Raw genomic sequence first — 25711 nt, forward strand, 5'->3', positions numbered from 1 at the left:
GAAGATAACATTAATCAGAAATGCAGTCTACAGTCTAGACATTGTTAATGTGGTAAATGACTATTCTAGCTGGAAACGCCTGATTTTTTTTAATGGATCATCTACATAGGGGTACAGAGACCCATTTCCAGCAACCATCACTCCTGTGTTCTAATGCTACATTGTGTTGAAAAGGCTAACTGATGATTAGAAAACCCTTGTGCAATTATGTTAGCACATGAATAAAAGTGTGAGTTTTCACGGAAAACATGAAATTGTCTGGGTGACCCCAAACGTTTGGATGGTAGTGTATGTACGCTAACGTTACTGATAAACACATCACCATCTATTTACACAGCAGAAAAATTAGATTGGCATCAGGAATTAACCTGACATGTTTAAACACTGAGGTTACAGTGTTATAATGTGAACTTTACAGAGAAAACGTAATACTACAGATTAAAACCTTACAAAAAATTGAACAACATACAAATTCACCTGACTATAATAAATATCACTGTTATGACCCACCAGTATCACTAATTATGAAGAGAAACCTAATTTAGAACTGGAGGCCTGACAAAAAAAAATAGCATGAAAACCCAACAAACCCAAGGATTCCCTATAAGGGTCATTCCAGAATTGGAGTGCATTTTAAGTCCCACACATCAAATTTATAATAATCCATGGACAAAATACTAAAACATGCAGTTGTTATGTAAATTCACTTGTCGTGAGACCAAACCAAAAAAAAAAAAAAAAAAAAAAACTAGGAGAAAAGAATGTTTGAAAATATTTTTTAAAATACCAAACAAGCCTGGAGTGTATCCTAAAATGCCATTTTTCTCTTGTCCCACCCCCCTGATGACCAATTTGAATCTCAAGTAAAACAGTTTAAATAAAGTTTAAATCTCCTTTTTTTTGTTATTATGTTTTCCATTGATGTCTCTTGTAATGGTGGGACCAGTTTTTCAATCAACATGATATATTAATAATTATTATGCATGCAACGGGTGTCCCACAACTTGTTAGTATTACCTTTTTTAGCTGGTAGAAGAAGAAGAAAACAGTGAATTCCATGATACGCTGGAATTAACATTATCAAACAGTTTTCCAAAAGAATGTAGACCAAAGCTCTGTCCTCTTCTATTTTTCATATTTTCATAACATTGTCAGCCTTGACTGAATCTCTCACTCTACCTCATGCAACTCTGTTGTGCATATATTGGGATAAAACTAATTCTTTTTAGTTTTTTCTTTATCGTTTCCCATCAGTAAGTCTGTCCTCTTGGTCTGCAATAACAGCTAGCTAACTATCTAGCTTCTACTTCTGAGGAAAAGCTAACATTAGCATTGTTAACAAATAAAATAAATAAAACCTGCCAAATTTCATAGAGTGTTTAGATCATGTCAGGAGGACAACAATGACAACACGAAGTTGGAATGAAAAGCAGAACAGCAGGTCTTTTTCATATAATTTATTAATTCATGAACACATACTCACAAAACCATTCTGGTTGCAACACAATTAGTTTCTTCAGACAGATGGGAATGTATAATATACTCTTATATAGTTGTCTTTTCATAACACAAATCAAACAACAAAACACAAATAATGTAAACGTCCACTGTGTTGTGAGCTGGGAGAGGAGGCAAGAGGGCCTCAATGAGAGAAAATAGATTCAATGTATTGGGTAAAACATTCAGTAAACTTCTGATCTCTGCTTGTAGCTCAAGTTTGTGTGTCTACCAAGGATGCTTTTCTGTTGTCATGAGAAAATGTGAAATCACTGAAAAACATACAGCCTGTTATTAAACAATACCAAGTCAGTGATAAAGATAAGAGAACATTTGACAATAAACCCTCAGCGAATAGCATAATGGCGACATGTATGAAGCTTTAAGTTTGTGTCTGTTAGTTTAGGAAATGACAGGTAAGTAGAGTCAATATCTCTGACAATCTCAATAAAAGTGAAAACCTACTCAGCTTTACTTAACTAGCGCCGACTGCAGGGCTATTGTATTTAGCGTATTTGGTATCTTGACAACCCTCTATTCATATACATCTTTCTTCAGTGGAAAACCTCTTGTTTTAATGGGGGATACTACATAGTATTTATTAAGAAAAAAAAAGAAGAAGAAAGAAAAGTGGGAGATCCAGCAGTAAAACAACCCAATAAATAAGGACTGATCTAAAATTTCAACGATATGTTTGCTTTGTTGCAATCAAGGGTAGATATTACAATCACAGACACTTTCCATACACGACGTCTGGACACAAATACACTACAGTACATCTACATGAGAGATTATTGCCCTGTTCTCATTTAGGGTAAGGGAGAAGTGGGGTGGTGATGTAGAGCTTAGCTGATTCATGGAAAGGAGACAAACTGGAGGTAATAACAGTGGATAAAGAGGATAAGAGGGTTGGGATGGCTGAAGACTTGATAACATTGGTCTTCAAGCCCCTGCAAGTGCAAGGGTTGTAGGTTGAGGTGAAAGGAAGGAATACAGGGGGAATGGGAGGGTGGTGGGCAACAATCAGAGCATCCTAAATGTGCCTCAGTGACGAGCAGCAGACTCCCTGGGATAAAACTCAGCCAGTGTGCTCTGAGGAATCCTCTTGAGCATCTCCTTGGGGAAGATTCGCAGCAGCTGCCAGCCAATATCCAAGGTTTCATATACTGTCCTGTTGTCGTATGGGCCTGAGGAAGACAGTGGGGCAACAGTGGTGCTGGTTAGCATCCAAACATTCCACATTGTCTGCTGTACATCACACCATAAACAAGAAAAGCACTCAGAGAGCACAGTACTCCACCAAGGCTGCTAAGTCGTATCATTTCCGACAGCTGAAATCTTGAAAAAATTTGTGCCAGAAATCACGGCACCATAGAATGTCATCATTTAATATAGATGTACTCACAAACAAAATGACCTTGTGCTGAGCACAGGCATAAGTTGTACATGTGTACGTTATGGATACCAAATCACGTGACCTAAAAATGTAGCGCGTGACGGGAATTGATGGGACTCAGAAAAACGCCCACAATTTAATCGATTGTTCCTTGTATCACTTCCAACAGATAAGTCCCGATTTGTCCGCAGCGGTCGATTTGTAGCAGGATCGCAATCATGTGATCATCAGCAGGCAGCTGATGTAGTGTTCACTTGTTGTCATAGTTACAGTGACGCCATGCTGCTATCTTGCAATGATACAGAAATCTTTAACAAATCAAAATGGATTCAGACTATAAGCTGCATCACTGCCAAAATCTAATCACTTGTTCCTTGTGTCATTTCTGACTTTCCCTGAAAATTCCATCCAAATCCGTTGGTCTATTTGTGAATAATATTGCTAACAAACAGACAAACAAATGTACACTGATCGTCACATAACTCCACCACGTTCGTTGGCAGAGTAATAAAGTTTGGAACGAGGCACGAAGAAATTTAGTAAATGAGTCGAGTTAGAGTTAAATGAATCTCTGCAGCATCTTTGCCGCTTTTTAAAATGTTCATAGCAGGCTTAGTGTAATATAACTGACACACCCAACCAAACACTGTTTAATATTGCTGTTTTAGCAAGTAGTTTGTCAAGTATTTAAAAACGAAGCAAAAGAAGCAGCTTTGGGAGATCAGTTAATACATATTTCATCATATATATACACTTCCATCTTACAGAAGGAGTGTGTGATTCAAGTCCCAAAAAATATCCTTAACAGATACCTCATTAATAAATGAAGGAATCTGTGTATGTGTCTGCCTGTCTTTCACTTTTCTTGAGAACTGCTCATCTACTGTAATTCACACTTGGTGGGTGTCTTACTAGGTTTCCTGCTATAACACCTTAAATTTAAAGTTATTTGGATGAACTTCATATTCTGGCTAAAAGTTGACATGACACCTGCAACTGCTGTTTTACACTTCTGTTTATGTTCACAGTTTACAGAGATACAGGTTAATGACTAAGCTTTAAAAGTGCTGATAGGTGTTTTTTTCACTCTGAAAGCAACTTGCCACTTCCAGTCTGTATAAACTAAGCTAATCACACCCTAACAACAGCCCCATACCTGATACACATTTAACAGCAGTTTATTAAAATCAACTAAAATGCATCTTCAGTGCTTGCAAATGCTGCTGAAGACTAAAACCTGTGGTGCTAATATCCTGATATTAGTTTGCAGTAGTCTCACAAAAATCATTTTAAGTGGGTGAAATTAAACCTAATAAAGATCCTTAAGCACCTTAATTTCCAAATTAATTTCTTAATCTATGATTTGAGGTCTGGTTTGTTCCTGCTCTGGACCCAGTTTTGATTCTAGAAGAAGTTGTACTGAAACAGACATGCCCAAAACAGAGCAAACTTAGCAAAGTGTCTAAATAAGTAATAGTTTAGTTTATATATGATTTTCTAAACACCGAAAATTTCATCCATGTATGATGATAATGTTGCAATTACTTTAATGACGAGAGAAGTCATGTCTCATTTATTTTAGGATTTATCCATACATACAATAATGCCACTGCTGCAAATGTCCTGCTGTGAGACTGAAAATTAAAGATGACACAATAGAAAAATATTTGTACTTAAAGAATAGATCAGACTTTTACAGTAGCATAAAAATATCATGACAGCTATGATGGAGTTTAAGACTCAATCTGAGGACGGCCGCTATCTAGCAAATTTTTACTTGCAGCTGATAAACTGATATTCTGTATTAGATCCTGATCAATCCTGTTTCCATGCTGGGGATCATTTATAAATGCATGTAATTATCAAAGTTACTGCTGTTCCATGGTCAAAAATGCATGCAACGGCCTCTACGGAGCTCATTTATAGTGTTTGTATTTAATAATGTCAGAGGAAAGACTCCTACAAACAAATGGCAGCAATAGACTGACCTTCACTTCCTGTTAATGTTTTGTGAAAAGCAGAATTACATTTATTATATGCGAGTCTTCATCACAGTGAAGTTAGATTTTTATGGCTATTTCAGTTTGTAAAAGAAGTGAAATTGTAGGGCAAAGTGAGTGAGGCAAAACTCACAAAGAAGTTTGTGTTTCCGGCAACTAGAGGCACGCAAACTGTGTTTTTTGTGCTCTCTGTGATGTTAATGGGCCAAAACGCTGGTGCTGAAATGTGGAAAATGCCCGATGCTTAGACTTTGTCCAGTGTGCTGAGAGGACTGGTTTAATTTAGATTTTTTTCATGAAGGAGATGAAGGTTAATTAGGGACTGTTTTTCATGATGAACAGGCTTTAAGAATTCCTCTTTTTTGGTGTGAGATTTGTTTGGGCAGCAGAAGAGCATGAGATAGAGCTTGAAAGAGGGTGTCTCACATCAAAAACATGAGCACTGGGAACACTTAGAAACCCAGTGAAACATCAGATCCTTGCAAGTTGTGACTTTTTACAGCTGCAGTTGCATTTAGATGGTACCTATTTAACCTAAAGATAATGTATTTTAGTGAATATTTGAACGATGAAGACCCAGAATTGTCTTAACACAGTAGAAAAAATGTAGGCATTCCTGCACAGCACAACAGCAGTAACTTCATTAATTATTCATAAATAACAGATCAGGATTTAATGGCAAATATTACTGAGTACTCGTATACTACATCACATCAAACAAGTAAGCTAACACGCAGAGTCACATTTCATAAGCTGCACTTAAATCCCTTTTTATACAGCAGCCACCTTCAGGTTGAGTTCTGAGCTCCATCACAGCTGTTTTGTTACTGTTGAATTCTGAGCTGTATAAACTACAGCTTTTTTCGGTCACAACAGGACATTTGCAGTAGTGTTGTTACTGTGTGTATGGATTCTTCTCACAACTAAATCTAAAAAATAAATATAAACAATATGTAGATATCAACAAAGTATAGCAATAAGTTGCTATATTTGCATAAATTATCATTAAATAGCAATTTTCAACATTTAGTTTATATCACTTAAAGATGTTGTCATGTACACAGTGATCAGTTTTTAGCTGGTTATTGAAAGTTATTTATTTGGGATTATTTTGTTGTATTATGGCACTTTATTAGTGAACCTTTCCCATTCAAATTCAGTGCTGTATCTCCTTAGCTGGTCTAAACAAAGGGTCTTTAACCTCTAGAAAGTGCTTCTTATTTAAATTCAGACTTTTGTATTTAAAATACTATATTAATGCAGGATTTCTTTGTGCATTAAAATGTTAAAAAAAATTCTCTTTCCCTATTGCTTATGCATACACTCTTGTGCACCCTTGGCAACCATGAAACCACAAAGACTCCCACATTACAAATCTGAATTTAATTCCTGATGTAGACATACAACCTTTAAAACCAGTACATAAAATAACATGTGGCTTGTTCTTTTTCAGTTCTTCTTACCCTGAGCAATGAAGTTTTTCTCAAATTTCTGGAGGAACTCAAGGTAGAGCAGGTCATCAGAGGTGAGGGCCTCTTCTCCCACCACAGCTTTCATGGCCTGGACATCCTTACCAATGGCATAACAAGCATACTGGAGACAAGGGGACACATTCACATTACTAATGATAATAGAAAGTCATCAAGCATCACTTCCCTCGACATATACCTTTACTCAGACAATACGGTCAGGGTAGTTATGTCATTGTTTTGCTGTAATGGATACAATTTTCTTACCAGCTGGTTAGACACATCAGCATGGTCCTTCCTGGTCATCCCCTCGCCAATGGCAGACTTCATCAGACGGGACAGTGAGGGCAACACATTGATAGGTGGGTAGATCTGAAAGGCAAAGTATAAGACTGTGTGATTGCACGTATTGTTTAAAAAAAAAAAAATCTATCTAAAGCCAACTGTTTAAGGCTTCCCTGCAGTTTCTTTTCACACTCCATTTTGAGCAAGAGCAGTGTTGGACAAACTACTTGGAAGTAGTGAGATAAACTAACAGTTATTCTAAATTAAATAAAGCTTCTTTCACATTATTTAATCTCTTTCATTAACTGTTGCATTTTCCTTATGTATGTTAATTGGGTGGAGAAGCATTAGAAGCAATGTACACCAACACTACCCACTATAAGTTCAATAATACACAGTCAAATTATTGTCTTTCTAATATTGTCGACAAAAACTGAAAATGCGTAAGCTTTATAACAGCAGAATTTACTGCAGAGCTGTCTTTCTGTATTGGGTTGCATTCGACTACACTGGTGCTGCTAATACAGTGCTTAGTGAAAGTGTATGAACGAGCACAAAATGAGTGCAAAAGTTTGCAGGAATCAGGTTGTTGAGCAGTACAACTGACATGTGTTAATTGTTAGTCAGGTACCTATAAACCGCATAGACCTTCATTCATGGAATGCAGAAAGCATGAGGGGAAAAATGGCATTTCTGTTTCATGTTTTACTTTGAAAACACTGAATAAGGTTTCAGTTTTCTCATGGCTCCTCTCTGATGTTTACGTCTGCTGCTACTTTTGGTTTCTCAAATACAGTTGAAGTGCAGTGGGCACTGACGTCACACCCTTCGTGTATGCCGTTATTTACTAACCAAGCTGGATTAAATTGAATATCGGTGCATTTTGCATTCATCACTATCTTTTCTACTCAGGGATTTTTTTGCACAAACTGAAAATGATGCAGTCTAAATGGATGAGTTAGTGTGAGCTATTTGCTCCTGGTTGATGAATGTTGTTTGCTGTTGTAATTCAATATCCTGAGACCCTAGCAATTCATTTTTGTACACTGTAGTGCACATTTGTTTATTGTTAATTTCTCCTATACTATATGTGCCACACTTTTCTGTCCTGATGTTCCTTAAAGGGGAAAACCTTAGCTCTAAAATGACGTCAGATGTGTGGGGGTATGTCCTGCCAACTCCCTTTGTCTGTCTTTTCAAAATGGCAGCCATCCAAGTGAGCACATTTTACAGAAGGAAGAAAATTAACCAAGATATTCATATTTAAACAGTTTTTTTAATGCTATATTTTGATTGCTTATAGTAAGTAAACATCTAAGGAGTAATTCGAGGGCATTTTCAGAGCTTAGCTGAGTTATTTTCACAGGAAAAACAACTGATTTATGAATGTACACTGCAGTGCACGTCAGGACTTTGGACTTATGTTTACTTCACTTTGATTTTCAGAAGACAGTACTTTGACAGAGGCAGAGAGAATTCTCCAGAGCATTATTGAGCCAGATTCAGACCTAGACCTTTCAGAAGATGAGAGTCCAGTGGTTGAGACAGGAGAGGATGAGAGAGTAGAGGGTGAGAGAAAAAAAATGAAATTGCTCATCAGATACCATCAATAAAGACACCTCATTGTTGGTATCAGATGAAGCATCCAATGAAGCCATTTGGGAATTAGGTGTGGTATTGTGAATGGACAAGCTTATTGCCCCTCTTTGACCAGTGGGTTTAGACATTTAATCAGGTCTTCATCAGCCTATGACCAACCTTGCCCTAAAGTTCTGTGGCATTTCATAAAGCCATCAGGGAGTTACATGCCTTTTTGTGTTTGATCACAGCTACTGCCACACACCCTTTTGGCTGGTGCAAAGTCAATGTCAATTGTTATTGTGAAGTTTCTATGGAGTTTTAATGTGTGTTTTAAAACAAATATGTTCATACATGTTTTATTTAATGGAAGATTCCAGAAGAGCTATTTTCATGATCAGCTTATTTACTTTGTTAATGTTTCACATTCAACATCAGTGACATCCTATTGTACACTACAGTGCACGTTATAAAACGTTAATAAAGTAAAAAAAAAATAAATAAATAAAAATCTTTATTACAAAACTTCTCTTTCTCTGGGTCTCAGGAGGATATATTTTTTTGTCAAATTCAGTGAATATGTCCTGACAGTTAACTAGATGTCTGTTCTGTTTGTGTGCTAAGAAGAAAATCTGGTGGTTGTAAACAGCCCTGGCTCTGCAAATGGAAAACAAACATAGTGGCTGGGACCAATCCATACTATTCAGGTGCGTCCAATACACATTTGTGCTCTGACACATGCTAAGAATGCCCCAGAATCAGAGTCTACCTTTCAAGCAGTGAAAAAAAAAGACTCATGAATACCTGTCTGTTGTGCAGCTGCCTGTCAACGTAGACCTGCCCCTCTGTGATGTATCCAGTCAGATCAGGAATTGGATGGGTGATATCTGTTAGATGCAAAAACATATTTTATCACAGTTCATCTTCAAAATAATAATCTGCTGTATCTGCTACATGTACATAGTGCACTATGGGTAACATAAACCCTACATATAATACTTCATTTGAGTTTAAATTCAGTGAAAGACATACGAATGGAAATGCTATTCAAGTCACTCACTGATTTTTATGCAATAAAACAATGTCACACGTAGGACACAAGCAGAAAGGATGTCTGATAACTTCCCATTTATAGACCTTTACTCTAAATCAAGAGCCCTTAGGAACACCAGCAGTGTTTATTAAAAGCCAACACAATCACCTCCCTGTGATGTCCCTGATCAAATAAATGAATAAAATAAATAAAAAATGCTGTGATGGAGGACTCCTGTTCAACTAGATAGGAGTAGGCTCTTCATACGTGTCACTATGGTAATGCTGGCATCAATAATGTCTCCTCATTATGTTTCAGATACCTAATCCAGTAATTCAAACAATTATTTGTATATTAACACATCAATATCCAACAGTTATACACAAGTATAAAAGTGTCCCCAACAAGGTTTTAAGTTGTGACGACGTCATTTCATCAAACTTAAGCACAGAAAGCTGTTGGGTGTTGTGCAGCTGCTCTCACCATCGTTGGGCATGGTGAGAATGGGGATCTGGGTGATGGAGCCATTTCTGCCCTCTACTCGACCAGCACGTTCGTAGATGGTGGCCAGATCGGTGTACATGTAGCCAGGAAAGCCTCGGCGACCGGGCACTTCTTCTCGTGCAGCAGAGACCTAAGGGTGAGGGGTGGGGTGGTGGACGATGACAGCAGTAAGAAAACTGAGCCGCAGGACACCAGATTGTGAACACGAATTTCCATTTTTGCATTAAAAACAAAACAAAAAATAAGTTGCATTAAAAACTTTGGGTTACTTGAGAGCTGCAGAACAAGCTGAAAACATCAGGGAGGACTTCATCACCTCCAAGTTTTATACTCTCTATTAAAACAGCTGCTTCTCAAAATGAGTATGGTGAAAAAAAACCAAACAACAAGCAACTGCAAAAGGAGGCTAAACGAGGAGTTAAACGGAAGTGTTAGTGAACACTGACAGTTTGCTAAATTCTTCCAGCAAATGTCCAATACAGCTTAGCAACATGACAAAGCAGTGTGTGTGTGGGACTTCATTAGGAGTGATACTTGGTATACAATGAGTCCAAAGAGGGAAGGGGTGTCGGGGATGGGGGGTGGTGTGTCATGAGAACTGTCACTTTGGTACCAAGTCGATGCCAAAATTCTGAAAACACGACGACACTTGTTTATCTGCAGTCCCTAAGGTACTGTAGGGACCATGCCTAGTGGAGATACATTGCTGGTGCAACAACAGGTCTGCTGTGATTTGTCGCGAGTTGTGTAAGAAGATATTTTATATAGAAGAAATTCTATGTCAGAGTATTTTAGACAAAAAGGAAACACCTCAAACTTATCCAACCAGCTCCAAGACAGACATCCAGATCTTTAAGCAGGATATGAAGCGAGAGTTTCAGTTGTTACTTTATACTAACAACATGTTGCCATAATGTTCACATCACAAAATGTTATTGTTACAGACAGCAAATTGTGGCAGCTGGATCCGTTGTAGCAATGCCCATACATAATTGTCACAAACGCTTACAATATCTCACTTAGGATGCTGCTCATAAAGTTAGCAGACCATTGTCTTTACCAGTCTGTAAAACGTTGCATGTATGTGTCATGGCATTGGTTGTTTAGTATTCTTTTTATGTTTATTCTGTTATTTTAGTTTGTGTTAAATGACATTTATTTCATTGACGTTTCTTGGTATCCAATTTTGTATCAAGCCAAACAAGTCAGACAAAATCAGAAATACAGGACAAAAAATATTGAGTGCATTTAACAGTGCTTGTTTCCCATTCTAGAATCCCTTCCTCTTGTAAAGGTAAAACCCTGCAGTTTTAAAATCACAAAAACTGTTACTTTGTCATGAATGTACTGAACTAGGGTTCTAAATTGCAATAAAATAACTTTTTATCTTCTACATGGAACAACTGGCAAGGATGCTAGCTTTTTAGCCTCACGTTTTAAGCAATATATGATGTATGGTAGACTTGGTGCATAATTACATTTAGTCAGCCACAGGACAGCTTCCAATTCTTTCACAGTGTCAATCTATTACATATATAGTGATCAGGCATAACATTATGACCACCTGCCTATTTTTGTGTTGGTCCCTCTTATGTGGTCAAAAATGCACTGAACTGTTGTGCCTGGACAAGAGGACCTCTTGGGGTGTCCTATGGGGTCTGGCACCAGGATGTTGAAAGTGGATCCTTTGGGTACTCTGGGTTGTGCAGTGGGACCTCTGGGAATCAAACTTGCTCCACTACATCCTGTTGATGCTTGATCAGAATAGGGTCTTAGAGGTTTGGAGGTCAAATCAACATTTTGGGTGATCGTCATGTTCCCCAAGATGCTCCTGATTGTTTGATGTTTTTGCGATGTGGTGGGGTACATTTTTCTGTGGGGGTAGACCAGTGACATTTGGGATTTCCATTTGCATGAAGGTGTGTGCTTGCTCTGGGACAACGTTTATTTGGGTGTCTAAGTTTCATCAACAAGGATGCCAAAATCCAAGGTTTTCCAGCAGAACACCACATAGTACTAATATGATCAATGTTATTCACTTCACCTGTCAGTGGTTTTAATGTTGTAGCTTATCGGTGGTGTGCTAGAACAGCAGTATCTAAGAGGTCTCTATGTGTTTGCCCCACAAGTGACACATTTCAGTCATTTATCTTTTGTTTAAGAAAAATAATGATGAGTGCACCTTTATCTCCCTGAAGTCTAGATCTTTTCCAACAGACCATTGTGCTAAAAGAGTTCCAGGATGAAAAATGATTAATTTTAACCCAAAGAAATAAAGCTATCTTAAGTGCCACCTAATTTCACCCCAACTGGTCCAGACAGCCATCTACCCAGAGTTTGGTTCTGTTTGAGGTTCCTTCCTGGTAAAAGCAACTTCTTCCTTACAGCTATTGTCAAGTGCCGCTCAGGGGGAAATTGTTCGATTTCCCTTTTAAATACTTTAAGGTCTTGTAAAGTGACCTATGACTTATGTTGATTTAGCACTATATAATGAATGGAATCAAATTGAATTAAACTGTGCCTTTTGCTGTACACTTCCTCGTAAAGACAGAAGAAAATCTTTTAAAAACCTTTACTTTTGGAGAGTCAAGTGATGGTACTGTCTTCATTATGCTTCAGAGGAGGTAAATAGCTGGTTGGAAATGTTGCCGATCTGTTTTCAGACCCTCTACAAAAATGACCAAAAGCAAATCCTTGTTCCAAAAGTCAAGTGAAGTCAGAGCAAGCAGGAGAGAAAATGCATCCTTGGATTCAAAGGGTGACAAGCATTCTGCACACTTGTGAACAACAGATTCAATGCAAAATTCAACCTTCGCGTGCGTGAATGGGGACAGAAGTTAAATGTTAATGTCCTGACTCTTTGTATGTGCTGAATTACCCATCAAGTTGCCTGAGTCTTAGCCGACTATTGGTGCAGCCGTACATGTGCCAAGGTTATGGACAGCAAATTCAAGAAGAAAAAACACACATGCACCATTTAAAAACCGGCATTGTGCGGCCAACATATTGAGACAGCAAACTGTACAACATAAAAGGATTATTACAGAGACACAAAAGAGTGAGTGGAGAGGGCCTGGCTCCTCGCCATGAGGAGAAAGGAGGGCAGTGGCGGCGGCGGCGGCGGGGGGGGTGACAATTTCCTTTTAAAGCCAAGCAGACAATAATGAAGTTAAGGTATTTCCTAGAGGAATGAAGGACACATTATCCTCCCTTTCAGCACAGGGCTCATGTCTTTACTGACTCTATCACCTTTGCACCAATGCCACAGACATTTTACACTGGTGTGTTACATTGACATGCTGCTGCATAGTTTGATGCTTGTACTGTAGCTTAAGTGTTCAGAGGGGACTCAATATGTACTATAGCCTATTAAAATCACGTGTTAATTGTGAGTATTTTAAAATAACACAACAGTCACAGTCAGGCAGATAACATTTAGTGGGGGCCAAAAGTTTGAAACCTCACATACAATCTGTCATACACCTTTAGATTTTGAAACATTTATAAATACATGAAATGCGAGTAACATGAAAAAATATTGCAATTCTGATTTACTTCTAGGTCATCAGTCAAATTGAAAAGATTATTGGCAATGACCATGGAACCTCCTATGTTCAAAAGATTTGATTTCCTTGAGCTGTATCTTGCCACTGAAGCAGCGTTTAGATGGCATGATGGCTTTTTCAACTAAATCAACCTGTAGTCATTGTTTAACTGTTAGAAATATTTCTGGACCTCAAGTTTAAGCAGAACATTGTTCATTCAGTAGTACTGGGATATTGGGAACCATAACCTCAAAACTGCACAAGTAGTGAAAGTAGGGCTGAGCAACATAGCTGAAAATGCATCACGTAAAATGTTTATTTTAAGCTGATATCAATAACAGTTGATAATTATTAATGGCCTATTTTAATAAAGACCAGGGAAAGCAAGGTTGAATTGGATTTGAGCCATCTTACTTTGAACCACTTAAGCCTACTTATAAGGTACACTGGTTATGTTCTTAATGTTATTTCAACAATCTAAAACAATGGGAAATGCTCTCACCTTGATACACATTAAATAAAGAAAGCTGGCAAAATCCTAAGGCGCCATGGGGGCACCAACACTGCACTGAGGTTAAGGTTCGGAGCGGCTGACCTGGACTAGGTATAACCAGATGGGGACCCTGCACCAGCTTCACACACAACCCGATGTCAAGTCCATTAGGCCTTGGGGCAAGCTGCCAGGAATGCATTGCTGAGGTGGAGGTGGTGGGAGGCGTGGGGTTGTGGAGGTTTTTAAACTGCCAAGCCTGTCTCAAAGACTACTAACAGTCTCTCCCAACCACCACCTCCAAGCAGAGGAGGTCTGTGGGTGCAGACTGGGTGACAAAAGGCCCATGCCCTCGTGAGACCTGTAGGGCAGCCACTGGCAGTGTGACAGAGGGCGAAGGAGCTCCATTATCAAGGGATATGATAGGCTGTTATGAGCCAGGGAGGGACCTCACTTGGGGTTTGTTCAGCCAAAGGAATGTTTTTATTAGGTGCTTTCACGGTGGTTTGCATCTAATACATGTGAAACTACTAAACAATTTTCTTATTGCTCTTGATGAAGTATCACGGGGAAATATTGCCATTTTTTTTAAAATCACCCATCCTTAAGTCAAATTGTTATTCATAGCAAAGATGGGCTTTCTCAGTGTCAAATATGGCTTTTTCTAATGGGGCAGTGCATTACACTAACATGCTTCGTGTTAACTGGATCAGTAGTATACAAACCAGCATCAGGTGGACTTGCTCTTTATAAACTCATCCTTTTCCAGCCAAAAACATGAGGAATGTTAAGATGGTGCATGTGAAATGTGAAACAGTAAAACAAACATGTCTAAGACAGATGAGCTGGTAGTCGTACCTCTCTCAGAGCCTCAGCATAGGAGCTCATGTCAGTGAGGATGACCAACACATGCTTCTCACACTGGTAGGCCAGGTACTCTGCTGTAGTCAGTGCCAGGCGGGGAGTAATGATACGCTCAATGCTGATTGGTCAGAAAAAGAAAAAAAAAGTCATTTTATGTTGTACAAAAAAAATGAAGATGTGTATTAACATAACTGCAAATGCTAGCTGTTTACTAGTTGTTAGTCACTAAAGTCATCAGCAAAAATACACAGCCTGTGTTAAATGTCATTTTGACTCAAAAACTATGAGAACCATCCAAAAGGTTGGAACAGCAAACACAATTGCAGTTGTCACTTGTTGAGGTCTTTTCTGAATGAATCTTACGTGGGGTCGTTGGCCAGGTTCAGGAAAAGGCAGACGTTGTCCATGGAGCCATTTTCCTCAAAGTCAGACTTGAAGAAGCGGGCAGTTTCCATGTTGACCTAAGACACAATAGATAAAAGTTCCTCAGCCATTTTGACTAAATTTTCATTGATCATAAGCCCTGTAAAGACATTATATATGGAACACTGCTGCTGGCTGAGTTAATACTGATGATTAAGGGATGTTCTGAAAACAAGAAAAGTATGCTATTTTTGACCGCAACAAAAGTCGGCATTTGGAGTACATCTGGATCTGTACGTATGAGAGTGCACAACAACCATTAACTCCTAATAAATTATTTGGGTTATTTTTAATGGCATCAACTTTTAAAAATGTAAAACAAAATGTAGGCTAAAAAAGGGAGTCATCTTGATGTTGTCTGATGGGGTGACACCAGTGTTAAAGTAACAACTTTAGGACGTCAGCGTCTGTTACATAAACTGGTTGTGGCCTAATTTAGACATTTAAAGAAAGATTGTGGTGCACAGAGGGAGCACTGTCTTTGCTGAAAGATGTGTTTTCTGGTCTCTCACAACTTGAATCATTGATAGATTTTAAAATTTAGCCTGAAATAATGACCATCCAGGGTATGAATGACACTCACCACCTCTTCTTATGGGTAAATCACTAAATACATTTTCTCATCAGTTTCATAATAAGGTAGAGAATTCTGCTGCCTGCAATAAAACTCTCATTTGTTCTTCTTTGCACACATCCTACGCACTCAGAGCTTAGCTGGATATATCTATTTCATTCATGCAACTGGATTTTTAGCTTTTGTGAAATTGTTTACAGAAAATGTTGTATGTACCAAGGTGGGTGAGGTAAAGCAGAAAATCCTTTCAATGGAAAAACTGTGGGATATTTGGAATTATTTTGTAAAATTTGTGTACAGAATTAACAGATTTTTTAAATGCTGGCCATCCAACAGACTGATTGATGGCCTTGAGTGTTCTGCAGTGTTTCACAAAACATTAAGGCATTGTGTTACAACTTTTCATAATTTAATTAATTCATTGCTTTTACAGTGTATGGTATGTACTTTCTTTTTTTTTTTTAAATGTATGTCCACAAGGTGACTTTAATAAATCCCTATTAGCACTGCTTTTTAGCCACAATAAGATGTAACCTGGAGGAGTGGAAGCGGGAAGGATTAACATTTAGCAAGTGAAGCAAATGTTTATTTGAGTGTGTGTGGTGGAGGTCAAGTCATCACAATTGGGCATTACAGAAGATGGGAGGAGCAGTTAAGGAACAGAGAACTTGATACTGCGAGGCTGACAGTGTTAAAGGGCCTGCTGAATTAGTAACCTGTCTACATCGCTGGGGGATATGCTCAGAGGTGCAGAAGTAACAAGAGGGACTTAAAGGTTAAATCACCTGGTGAATAAAGGACAGAAAGCAGAGCAGGAGGAAAGGGGACAGGGTGTCACATCAGGGTTAAGAGGGGGATTAAAGCCACAGATGGGGTGGGGGTGGGGGACACCGGGGCTGGGCTGGCTGATTGAAAAGCTGCATGCTGCAGTTTGTCTGCTTACCCCCATGGCGGCAAAGACAATGGCAAAGTTCTCAGCACTGTAGTCCATCACATCCTTGGATTTCTGCACCAGGCCAGCCTGGCGACAGATCTGGGCAGCAATCTGAAAGCATGAAAGCATAGAGCAGAGTTAAGATAATCAGGAGTTCTCCGTGGTGACAGACAATCTCTAAAAACTACTCCATAATTAAGAGTTGTATTAGTGAGAGAACTAGGGCGCCCATTTACTCAACTTAAATTTCTTATTAAGTTTAATTTGGTACTTAATGTTCTAGGTAACTAAAACCCAAAGGTTTAATAGAGATCATAACCAATGTGAATTGGTAGAGAAGACTGAACAACTATAACTTTTATTAAGGTAACAAAATAATGCTAAATACCGATGTGTTCAAGCTTAACTTTGACATTCTCCTGCCATTGATATGAGTCTTTCTGAATCATAAAAACACAGTCTATTCATGGCTGTAGAGTGGTGTAGAGGTCACCTTCCACATTCAATTATCATGTTGGTCACATTTTTTTCTGCCTTGAAACTGCAGTGTAATGATGGCAGTCACAAAAACACAGATTCACACCTGCAGTGTTTCATGCACAATACACTTACGGGATCAATCCTGTCAACTTGTATGGGACTTTCTGTATCATTATTGTTCCTTACAATCTGCTTGAGGTTCAACACTTATGGCTGAATTACGCCAATATTACAACTCACTACTGTGTAACATAGTTTCATCGTGCTCTTTAGAAACCAGTTACAGATTTTCCTTTTTTTTAAAAAACTCTGCTATCAATTGAAACAGTTATTATGGAGCATAAGCATTAGATGAGGACATATGACCCTGAATACATTAAATTTGGATTCAGGCTGTTATGCTGAGCAGAATTGAATGTACTCAAATCCAATCAAATGAGGTGCTAAAATCATTAAAGCTCCTGAGCAGCTTGAACACAAAGCATCTGGTACGTGTTGCAAAGCTAAAAGAACATTTTCTTCAAGAAAAGGCATGTGCATTAGGCACAACAGGAAGTCAGTACATTAACAATTCAGTCAAAAGCAACTTTTAAAACTATCTACACGGCTGCTGCTAATGTAGCTAGTAGCAAAAAAATCACTGAAACTTATTTTACCAACACTTTGGATATGTACCAAGTTACTAGGGGAGGCAGCTGCAACCAAAATCCACTCTTCTACGACACCATGAGCACAGAAATTGTTGACATGAGTGATAACATTAAATGTAGAAAAATAAGGCCAGTCCATATTTTACAGTATAGCTCGATAGGTCTACTGATGTCTCATTAGAACAAGAGTAGATAATGTAGTGTGATGGCTTGATGATGACTTCTGAATGGAAATACTAGAACAGAATAGAATAGAATAGAATAGAATAGAATAGAATAGAATAGAATAGAATAGAATAGAATAGAATAGAATAGAATATTCTTTATTGTACTACATAAGTATTTGCAGACAACCCTGTAATGACAGGAATACATTGCGGCGTTGTTAGATCTAAGAGAAGGTGTTCAGTGTGTGAAAGGCTTGAAGCAGATCATTTGCAGTTCTTGTACTACAGTAAACTCAGGTGCCTTTGAACAGTATGTGCTTCATTGCTTTTTTGAACTGAGAAAAGCAGTGCGGACATTTGTGCTAAAGCAGCACACCTCTCTTCCTTTTATAGGAGATATACTGAAAATCAGCTTAATATATCAATGCAAAGCACAAACAGTAGTGTTTTGACTTGGGCAATTTAAGGGCTTTAAGAAAAACATGATTTTTTGGATTTTGGTACCTTTCTTTGCGGATGCTGCTTCAGAAGATATGGCTCTTACCCTGTGACAGAAAATGACTGATGGAACTCTCAGTACTTTGAAGCTTCAGATCACAGGACTTTGGCCTGAACAATTATTTGATTTCAAACTAAAATCACAATTTGAATTGGCAACCCTCAAAGACTGCAATTTATAACCTATACTATTAGCAGTTCGTCTGACCCAGGGTTTAAACTGATGTACAAAGTCATGCTGTCCTTGTGCGACAGTCATGCTTTTGATGGCATCTTGTGGTAATGCTCAATCATGATTTAAATTTATTACAATGTGGAACTGAAGCCTGAATATAAACAAAATTATATCGCAAATCAAACTGATATATGTCCAAATCTGTCAAAACAAACCCAAAAATATTAAATTTGCAATAATATTTTACTTAAACTATTGAGTTTGAATTGATTTTCCTGTATTCTGGCTGCCAATTAATATCCCTCTGTCAAAACAGGCAATCAAATATTTTTTACTTTTCATTAAAAACCTGTTTATTGGAGTCAGTGATTTCCGTTGTAACATCACAAAATCAAAGACAAAGAACAAACTGATCAACTTTGAACTCTACTCTGCGTTGCAGTCCCTCATCCATCCCACTGTGGTTTTGTCAGCATCTTACTGAATGTGAGCACAATATTTATTTTGGTAGTTAGAGCCTAACACATATAACATATTTAGAGCCCAGTTTATTTTGACTCCTTTTTGTATCATGTTGGAGTTTTTTTTTTTTTTCATTTATTTAGGAAGGTGATTCTTGGACATTTTTTAACAAATGCAAGTGAGCCTTCAGCTGCACAAGGTTGAGAACATCAGCTCTAGCAAGTATTTGAGGCAGAAAAATGGGACTTAGTCAAAATAATGGCACGTAATGACAAAACATGTCAGCCAGTGAACCAGTGTATCTCACTGATGCATTTGTAACAGTTTGTGGACTACTATGGAGCTCTTTGGCACAGAGGAATAAGCTGCATTAGACTGTGGACACAGTTTGAGTAAGGCCTGCTAAAAACTACAGTGTGCAGTTGGTTAGGAAAAATATCCTTAAATTCTAAGGCTAAAATTTCTAATTTAGAAATCAGCAGGTTTGGAGTCCATGTGCCATTTGCTCAGACAATAACTGTTAGTTGGATAAATTCACTGTTGATTTTGGTTCTATGATCTTATCCTTTAAAACCAGCTTCTCAAGTCTTCAATAAATCTGCAATAAAGACATTGTTTCTTAGAACTATATAACATAAAGCAGGCTAAAGACACTGCGTGTTACTCCATGAATTTGTGGAATGAAAGAGGAATTTCACGCCTATCACATAATGTTGTAACTGCTCTGCTGATCCGTCCTGACCTCTCCATGCACCCTGATTTCAGACACCTGGCCCATAGAGGAAACCATGACATGCATGACCTGTGACATGTGCTTAATGAAACAACAAGCCAAGTTTTTGCACCATCCTGGTGGCATGACAAGTGAGTAATTATTAGGCGGACAACACATGCCATGTTTGTTTGGTCAGTTCTACAGCTGGACCTTTTGATCATGTATTATCAAAGTGGGGATGAGACTGCCTGACAGCTCTATTTATGCTCATAAGATGGCAGCAGATTAAAGAAACTGATGCTATGACAGATTTACTTAGAAACATTAATTATTTTTTTGACTAATTGAGGACTCTGAAAAAGGTAGTCATATTATCACTTTGTTTAAAGTTGTTGAGCATACACTACAGTTCAAAAGTTTGGGGTCACCCGGGCAATTTCATGTTTTCCATGAAAACTCACACTTTCATTCATGTGCTAACATAATTGCAAAAGGGTTTTCTAATCATCAATTCGTCTTTCAACACAATTAGCTAACACAATGTAGCATTAGAGCACAGGAGTGATGGTTGCTGGAAATGTTCCTCTGTACCTCTATGGAGATATTCCATTAAAAATCAGCTGTTTCCAGCTAGAATAGTCATTTACCACATTAACAGTGTCTAGACTGTATTTCTGATTAGTTTAATGTTATCTTGACTGAAAAAAAATGTTTTTCTTTCAAAAAAAGGACATTTGTAAGTGACCCCAAACTTTTGAACGGTAGTGTATCTTGAAAAATTACTTCTTACACATATAAGAAGTGCAACAACTGCAAAATATTACATTCCAACCTGTCTTGACTGTGACAATTTTGGGGTTCAGTAATTCTCCTTTCTTTCTCCAAACATAAGCCAAGTCTCTGTTCCCCAACAACTCCATTCTCATCTTGTCCAACCACAGAACTGAAGCCCAAAAGCTTTCTTCTTAAACCATGTGAGCTTTTGCGAATGCTTTTGTGTGCCTCTCTCGGAAAGGTGGAGTAGTCTTTCTTTGGCATGAATGTAAATAATTTTGGGTTTAAGTGTACATGGGAAAACTGCTGTGTGCTGCTGCTGGAAATTAAGCTGATCCATGACAGTCAAGTTGCAACCCATATGTCGAAAGTATTGAGTTAAATGAGGCAAAAACGATAAACAGAGCTAAAGAGGAATGAGTTGATAATTAGTAGCACAATGAGTGACATTTTCACGTTAAAGCCGTGTAAAGCCAATTATTAAAAAGTGCTGCAGCTTTAATGAGTTCCATGCTAATATGCCAAATGGGATCTAAATGCCAATTTAAGCTCATAAATTAAACAGGAGCAAGATATCTTTGAGTTATTTGCATACAACTTTTTTTTATGACTTACTGATTTTATTTCTTCTCATTTAGTCTGACAGATTTATGTAGAGCTAATTAATACTAATTTGGTGGATACTTAACATAAGAACTTACAATGGAAATCATCATTTAGGATTTTAAGGTGTATTTTAGCATTTATACAGCAACAGGAATCACTCCAACATGTTTTAATTCCACCCTCATACAAAGCCACCTAAATCCATCAAAGACAACTATGACAAGTTTAATTTCTATTTGCATTTGGGAGAAGACTGACGGTGGAGGTTCCAAAGTCAAGTGTGTTGTGTGAGTGTATGTTTTAGGCTGTTGTAACAACCTAAAATAAAGATTCAGTGTCTATTAAAACATCTTCCAAAACACACAAAGATATGCAGTGCTGTTAAGTTCCAACAATGGTTTTCCATTGTGTGACAGTAGCAGCGTCAAATTTTGTCCCTGAACACTGACATGGAAGGGACTGTCGCAATGAAGAGAAGAATGCAGGGGTCAATGCTGGTTTCTAAATCCATTTTTTTTTAGCTGAAGAGCATCAAGAACAGCCAACGGCCTGTTATTCAAGGAACCTCAATTGTGCTGGAGTGCTTGAATAGATTGAATCAATCAATATTGTTTTGCCAAATACAATGGAATAGTCTTTGTTGCCATTGTTTATTTCATATTATTTTTTGCCTTGGGATGGTTTCTAAAGCTGTCCTACTTAAACTAGTGTACTGCAACAAAAACCTCCATCTAGTTGGAAATAACAGATCACACTTCTTCTTTAAGTGTGACCTGATCTTGTTGGTTTATTTTCTATTCAGCTACTATAATGCTGTCTGTGCTGCACAGCTGTGTGTCACAAACAGAGTAGACACTGGAGCTGGAACGGGAGGTCAGTAAATGTCATGCAATTCAATTCAATTTTATTTATATAGCGCCAATTACAGTCAAATTGTCTCAAGACGCTTTACAGAACCCAACCTATACACACACACAACTAATTCCATATACAAAGATGGAATTCATGGTTCACCTTACTGACGGATTTTGTGTATTTTTAATATTGGTGTCATTTAGGAGTACAAGTTCATGATAACCATGGCAGTTAAGAGAGAACTGATGTCAGATGCTTGACTCTGCCAGAACCGCTTTTATACATCAAGAGATATTCAGGAATGTAGGACACTCGTGACATATGTAACATTTACTTATGTAGAATAACTAATACGTTTCCACAGTGAGACACACAAAAAAAACCCTTTAAAGGAAGCAAAACTGTTGTCATGTGACAATGAGAAAAACAGCTGACACTCATGAATGACTTGACTCATCGATGTGAAACATTTCTATTGTGAGACTGCCACAAAGATAAACCTTAAATTAGCCTAAAAGATTTGGGCACGCCATGTGACAAACCGTTTTTTAAATGAAAATGTACTGCAATTGGATGATGGAGGTTCATTGCTGACCATGTATTTATTTACCTCCAGAAATTGCTAAGTAGCTGAGTTTATTCCCATTTCAAGAGAATAATTAGAAAAAATATAAGTTGATGTTTAACCTAAAACATTTCCTGTGCTTTAACTCCATAGTACCTGTGCTATTATCAAGCAACACCACTAGCTTTGACACAGTAGGAAGAAATATGCATAACTACGATATAACAAAAGCACTGTAAAGGCCCTTTCAGACATGCTCTCCATTCCACTAAACAGACGGCTGAACATTTCATGTCCCTGTGAGCATGCTGCTCATGTTTCTGTTAAAGTCACAATTATTTTATCTAATAACATTTCTGTATCACTTATTACATGGCACAAGTCTAAATTAGATCCCAATCCATGATTGGATAGGCACAGACAATACTTTGAGTTGTGAGAAGTGATTAGTGAAAAACTTTCCACATTTCAGAACTGATATTGATGACTGACAGTTTGTGTGCCAAAATCACATAACTCCTTTCTCATGCAGTTTGCTCTACAAATTCACATCTATTACAAACTGAAATGTCCATAAAAACAGACCAGAAAGACATCAACACACGTTCCTGAACAGGTCAAATTAATGAAACTCAAAACGGTAACACGAGCAGAAATTTAGTTTGTTGCTTCCAGCTGTTTATAAGAGTGTTTCCTCTAAGTTTTTTTTAATTACCTGCAGCATCCAACAGCAACAAGATCTATGTGGACATCCCCACAGAGAGAGAGAGAGAGCTGCAGGCATTCATGCATGTGGAGCAACAGTGGTAACTTCATTAATGAATTGTAATCATAAATTATCCCCGTCATAGAGACGATGGATCAAGATCTAACGGCAAGTCACATTATGTACTTTTCCTCGTGCTACAGAGGTGAGCCTTCACTCTCACACACAGAGTCACAGTTAATCAGCTGCAGTTAAAAACAGACTGGAGTTCTGAGCTCCATCACAGCTGTCATGATATTTCTATTTTGCTGTTAATAAAGTAGCAACTACATTATCATCACCCATGGACAGAATTTTTAGTCACCAGGGAAAAATTAATAACTAGGCTGTTGTTTGGACGAATATTAGGTTATTAGTTTAGATTTAATCTTTTGTATGTTATTGCAATATTACGTAGCACACATCCCTTGGTGTACCATCTCATCTCACGTGTATGACAAATACTGCATGCATTCCATAGTTCTCTCTGTCACTGTGGTGATGTGTGTGGGATGTTTGGATGAAGCTATGAGGAACAATAATGTAAAAGTGGCCTGTGTCTGAATGACAAAATGTTGTCCCTTCAGCAGAAGCAGCAATGTTATATATCCCATGTCTGATAAAGGGCTACAGTTACACAAAGTACCACCAAAAGCTGCAATAATGTATTTTGAATATGTTGTTCTTATAGCTGTTAATGTTGCCTGGAGGGTCAAGTCTGAAGCAAAGATGAGCAGTGGGCTGGTGGTCAGAGTTCACTTTTTTCTAGTGGCACATTTTCTATCTTGTAGTCTCCTGTCCCAGTCGATACTGACTGAGGTGACATCACTTACAGACAATGTACCAGGTCTATCAGACTTCATGCAGTTTTCTATGGAGACACTTTAGGATTTTCACAAAGTACACTTAAAATTGATGGAGTCCACCTTACCTAAGTATCCATCAATCAAATAAATACCAACTCATGTTTATGGTCATTAATACCAATAACCAAACAAATATTGAGTTGGAAATAGTGTATAGTTTTTATATGTTGAAAACACTGAAGAAAACCACCAAAAGCAGTTGTGCAAGAATGCCAAAAGAGGAGCACTTTAGAGCAGGGGTGGGTATCATGTCTTTGTCGATGTAAAATGCCTCTGTAAATTCTGTCTCTCAGCGCCCTGTCTTGTCACACGAGGTGACACTTCAAAGTGAGGAAGCTACCGTTAACTATTATTTAGCAGGGGTTTTAGATTTGTGACAGGGCCTGAATCTGAAGAGATGCACATTGCTCCCATTCCACTCCTGCTTTAGTTTCATTAAGCAGGTTTGTTGTGCTGCCATGTTTTGGTGGGAAAGATGGCTGGTTGATCCAACATTTGTCTTGCAGAACTGAATCATTTCCACTGCAGTAAAAGGACTACCTTTTTTCTGTCTTTTTGGTTGTTGTCAGCTGCTGTGTCTTTGATTGGCAAAGCTCACACTTCCAGGTGTCTCCAAGGAAACAGTGACAGCTTATGTTACTGTTGTGCCTCCAGAAAAAAATTTCGAACTGCTAACGCTGGTGTTGTTTGAGAGACAGTAGAGGAAGCGCATCAGTATCCATTTTGGGATTTAGGCATTTTTCGCATTGTGCAAAACCAAAAATGCAAATGAATAAAACGAGTACAACATATTATCCAGCCTTAGTTTGGACGTCTCTAATGAAATAAATGGGTGTGGTGATCTCACCTCGTTGTGGGGCAGGCCAGCAGCAGAAAAGATCGGGATCTTCTGTCCTCTGGCAATACTGTTCATGCCATCGATGGCTGAAATGCCAGTCTGGATCATCTCCTCTGGGTAGATGCGGCACTGAGGATTGATAGGCTGACCTGGAAAACACCAAAAAACTGTTTCAGCTAGAGACCCCTAAAAAAAATGACACAATTCACTGATCATTCCACAGGTAGTACACAAAAAAGGGAATGTCACATAAAATAATGATGATGCAGTTGTTTGTGAGGCTTACGTTTGTTGCAAAGTAAGCAAAAGGTGTAATAAAGAATACAAAAACTACAATTATAAAAACAAGTAGAAATGTAATGGACTAATCTTAATATCAACTTAATCAATATAATAATGAAAGTAAAGTTGGAATATATATATGTGGTCTGCAAAACAGCTTTAAATAAACTCTTTAAAAAACTTTTACTTCTACAGTCAAGTTAGACTGAAAAGAGATAACTGCTCCATCATTAAACTGATCAGCCACAACATGAAAACAACATCAAGTTGATATGTTGAAAGTAGGAAAAATGTGCAGCGTAAGAATCTAAGTGACCAAATTGTGATGTGAAGGAAATTAAGTCTTAGTATCTCCAAAACAGCAGTTCTTGTGAGGTGTTCCGAGCAGGCAGTGGTTAGTACCTGCCAAAAATGGTCCAACAAAGAACAGCCACTGAACTG

The 25711-nt window shown here is 38.0% G+C and overlaps 1 protein-coding gene across 1 annotated transcript in view; it reads right to left on the reverse strand.

The window, feature by feature from the left end:
- Nucleotides 1–1442: 1442 nt before the first annotated feature.
- atp6v1ba (ATPase, H+ transporting, lysosomal, V1 subunit B, member a) overlaps nt 1443–25711 on the reverse strand; it is a 45147-nt gene continuing 20878 nt past the window's right edge. The window contains exons 6-14 of the mRNA XM_023296167.3: nt 24998–25137; nt 16602–16703; nt 15025–15122; nt 14656–14779; nt 9742–9892; nt 9030–9112; nt 6630–6734; nt 6357–6486; nt 1443–2684 (exon numbers count right to left, since the gene is read on the reverse strand). Of these exons, the coding sequence (XP_023151935.1) occupies nt 2542–2684; nt 6357–6486; nt 6630–6734; nt 9030–9112; nt 9742–9892; nt 14656–14779; nt 15025–15122; nt 16602–16703; nt 24998–25137 (1076 nt within the window). The 3' untranslated portion in view covers nt 1443–2541. The remainder of the gene's footprint in view (nt 2685–6356; nt 6487–6629; nt 6735–9029; nt 9113–9741; nt 9893–14655; nt 14780–15024; nt 15123–16601; nt 16704–24997; nt 25138–25711) is intronic.

This window comes from Amphiprion ocellaris, chromosome 16 (genome assembly GCF_022539595.1).
Source record: "Amphiprion ocellaris isolate individual 3 ecotype Okinawa chromosome 16, ASM2253959v1, whole genome shotgun sequence".
Taxonomy (NCBI): Eukaryota; Metazoa; Chordata; class Actinopteri; family Pomacentridae; genus Amphiprion; species Amphiprion ocellaris.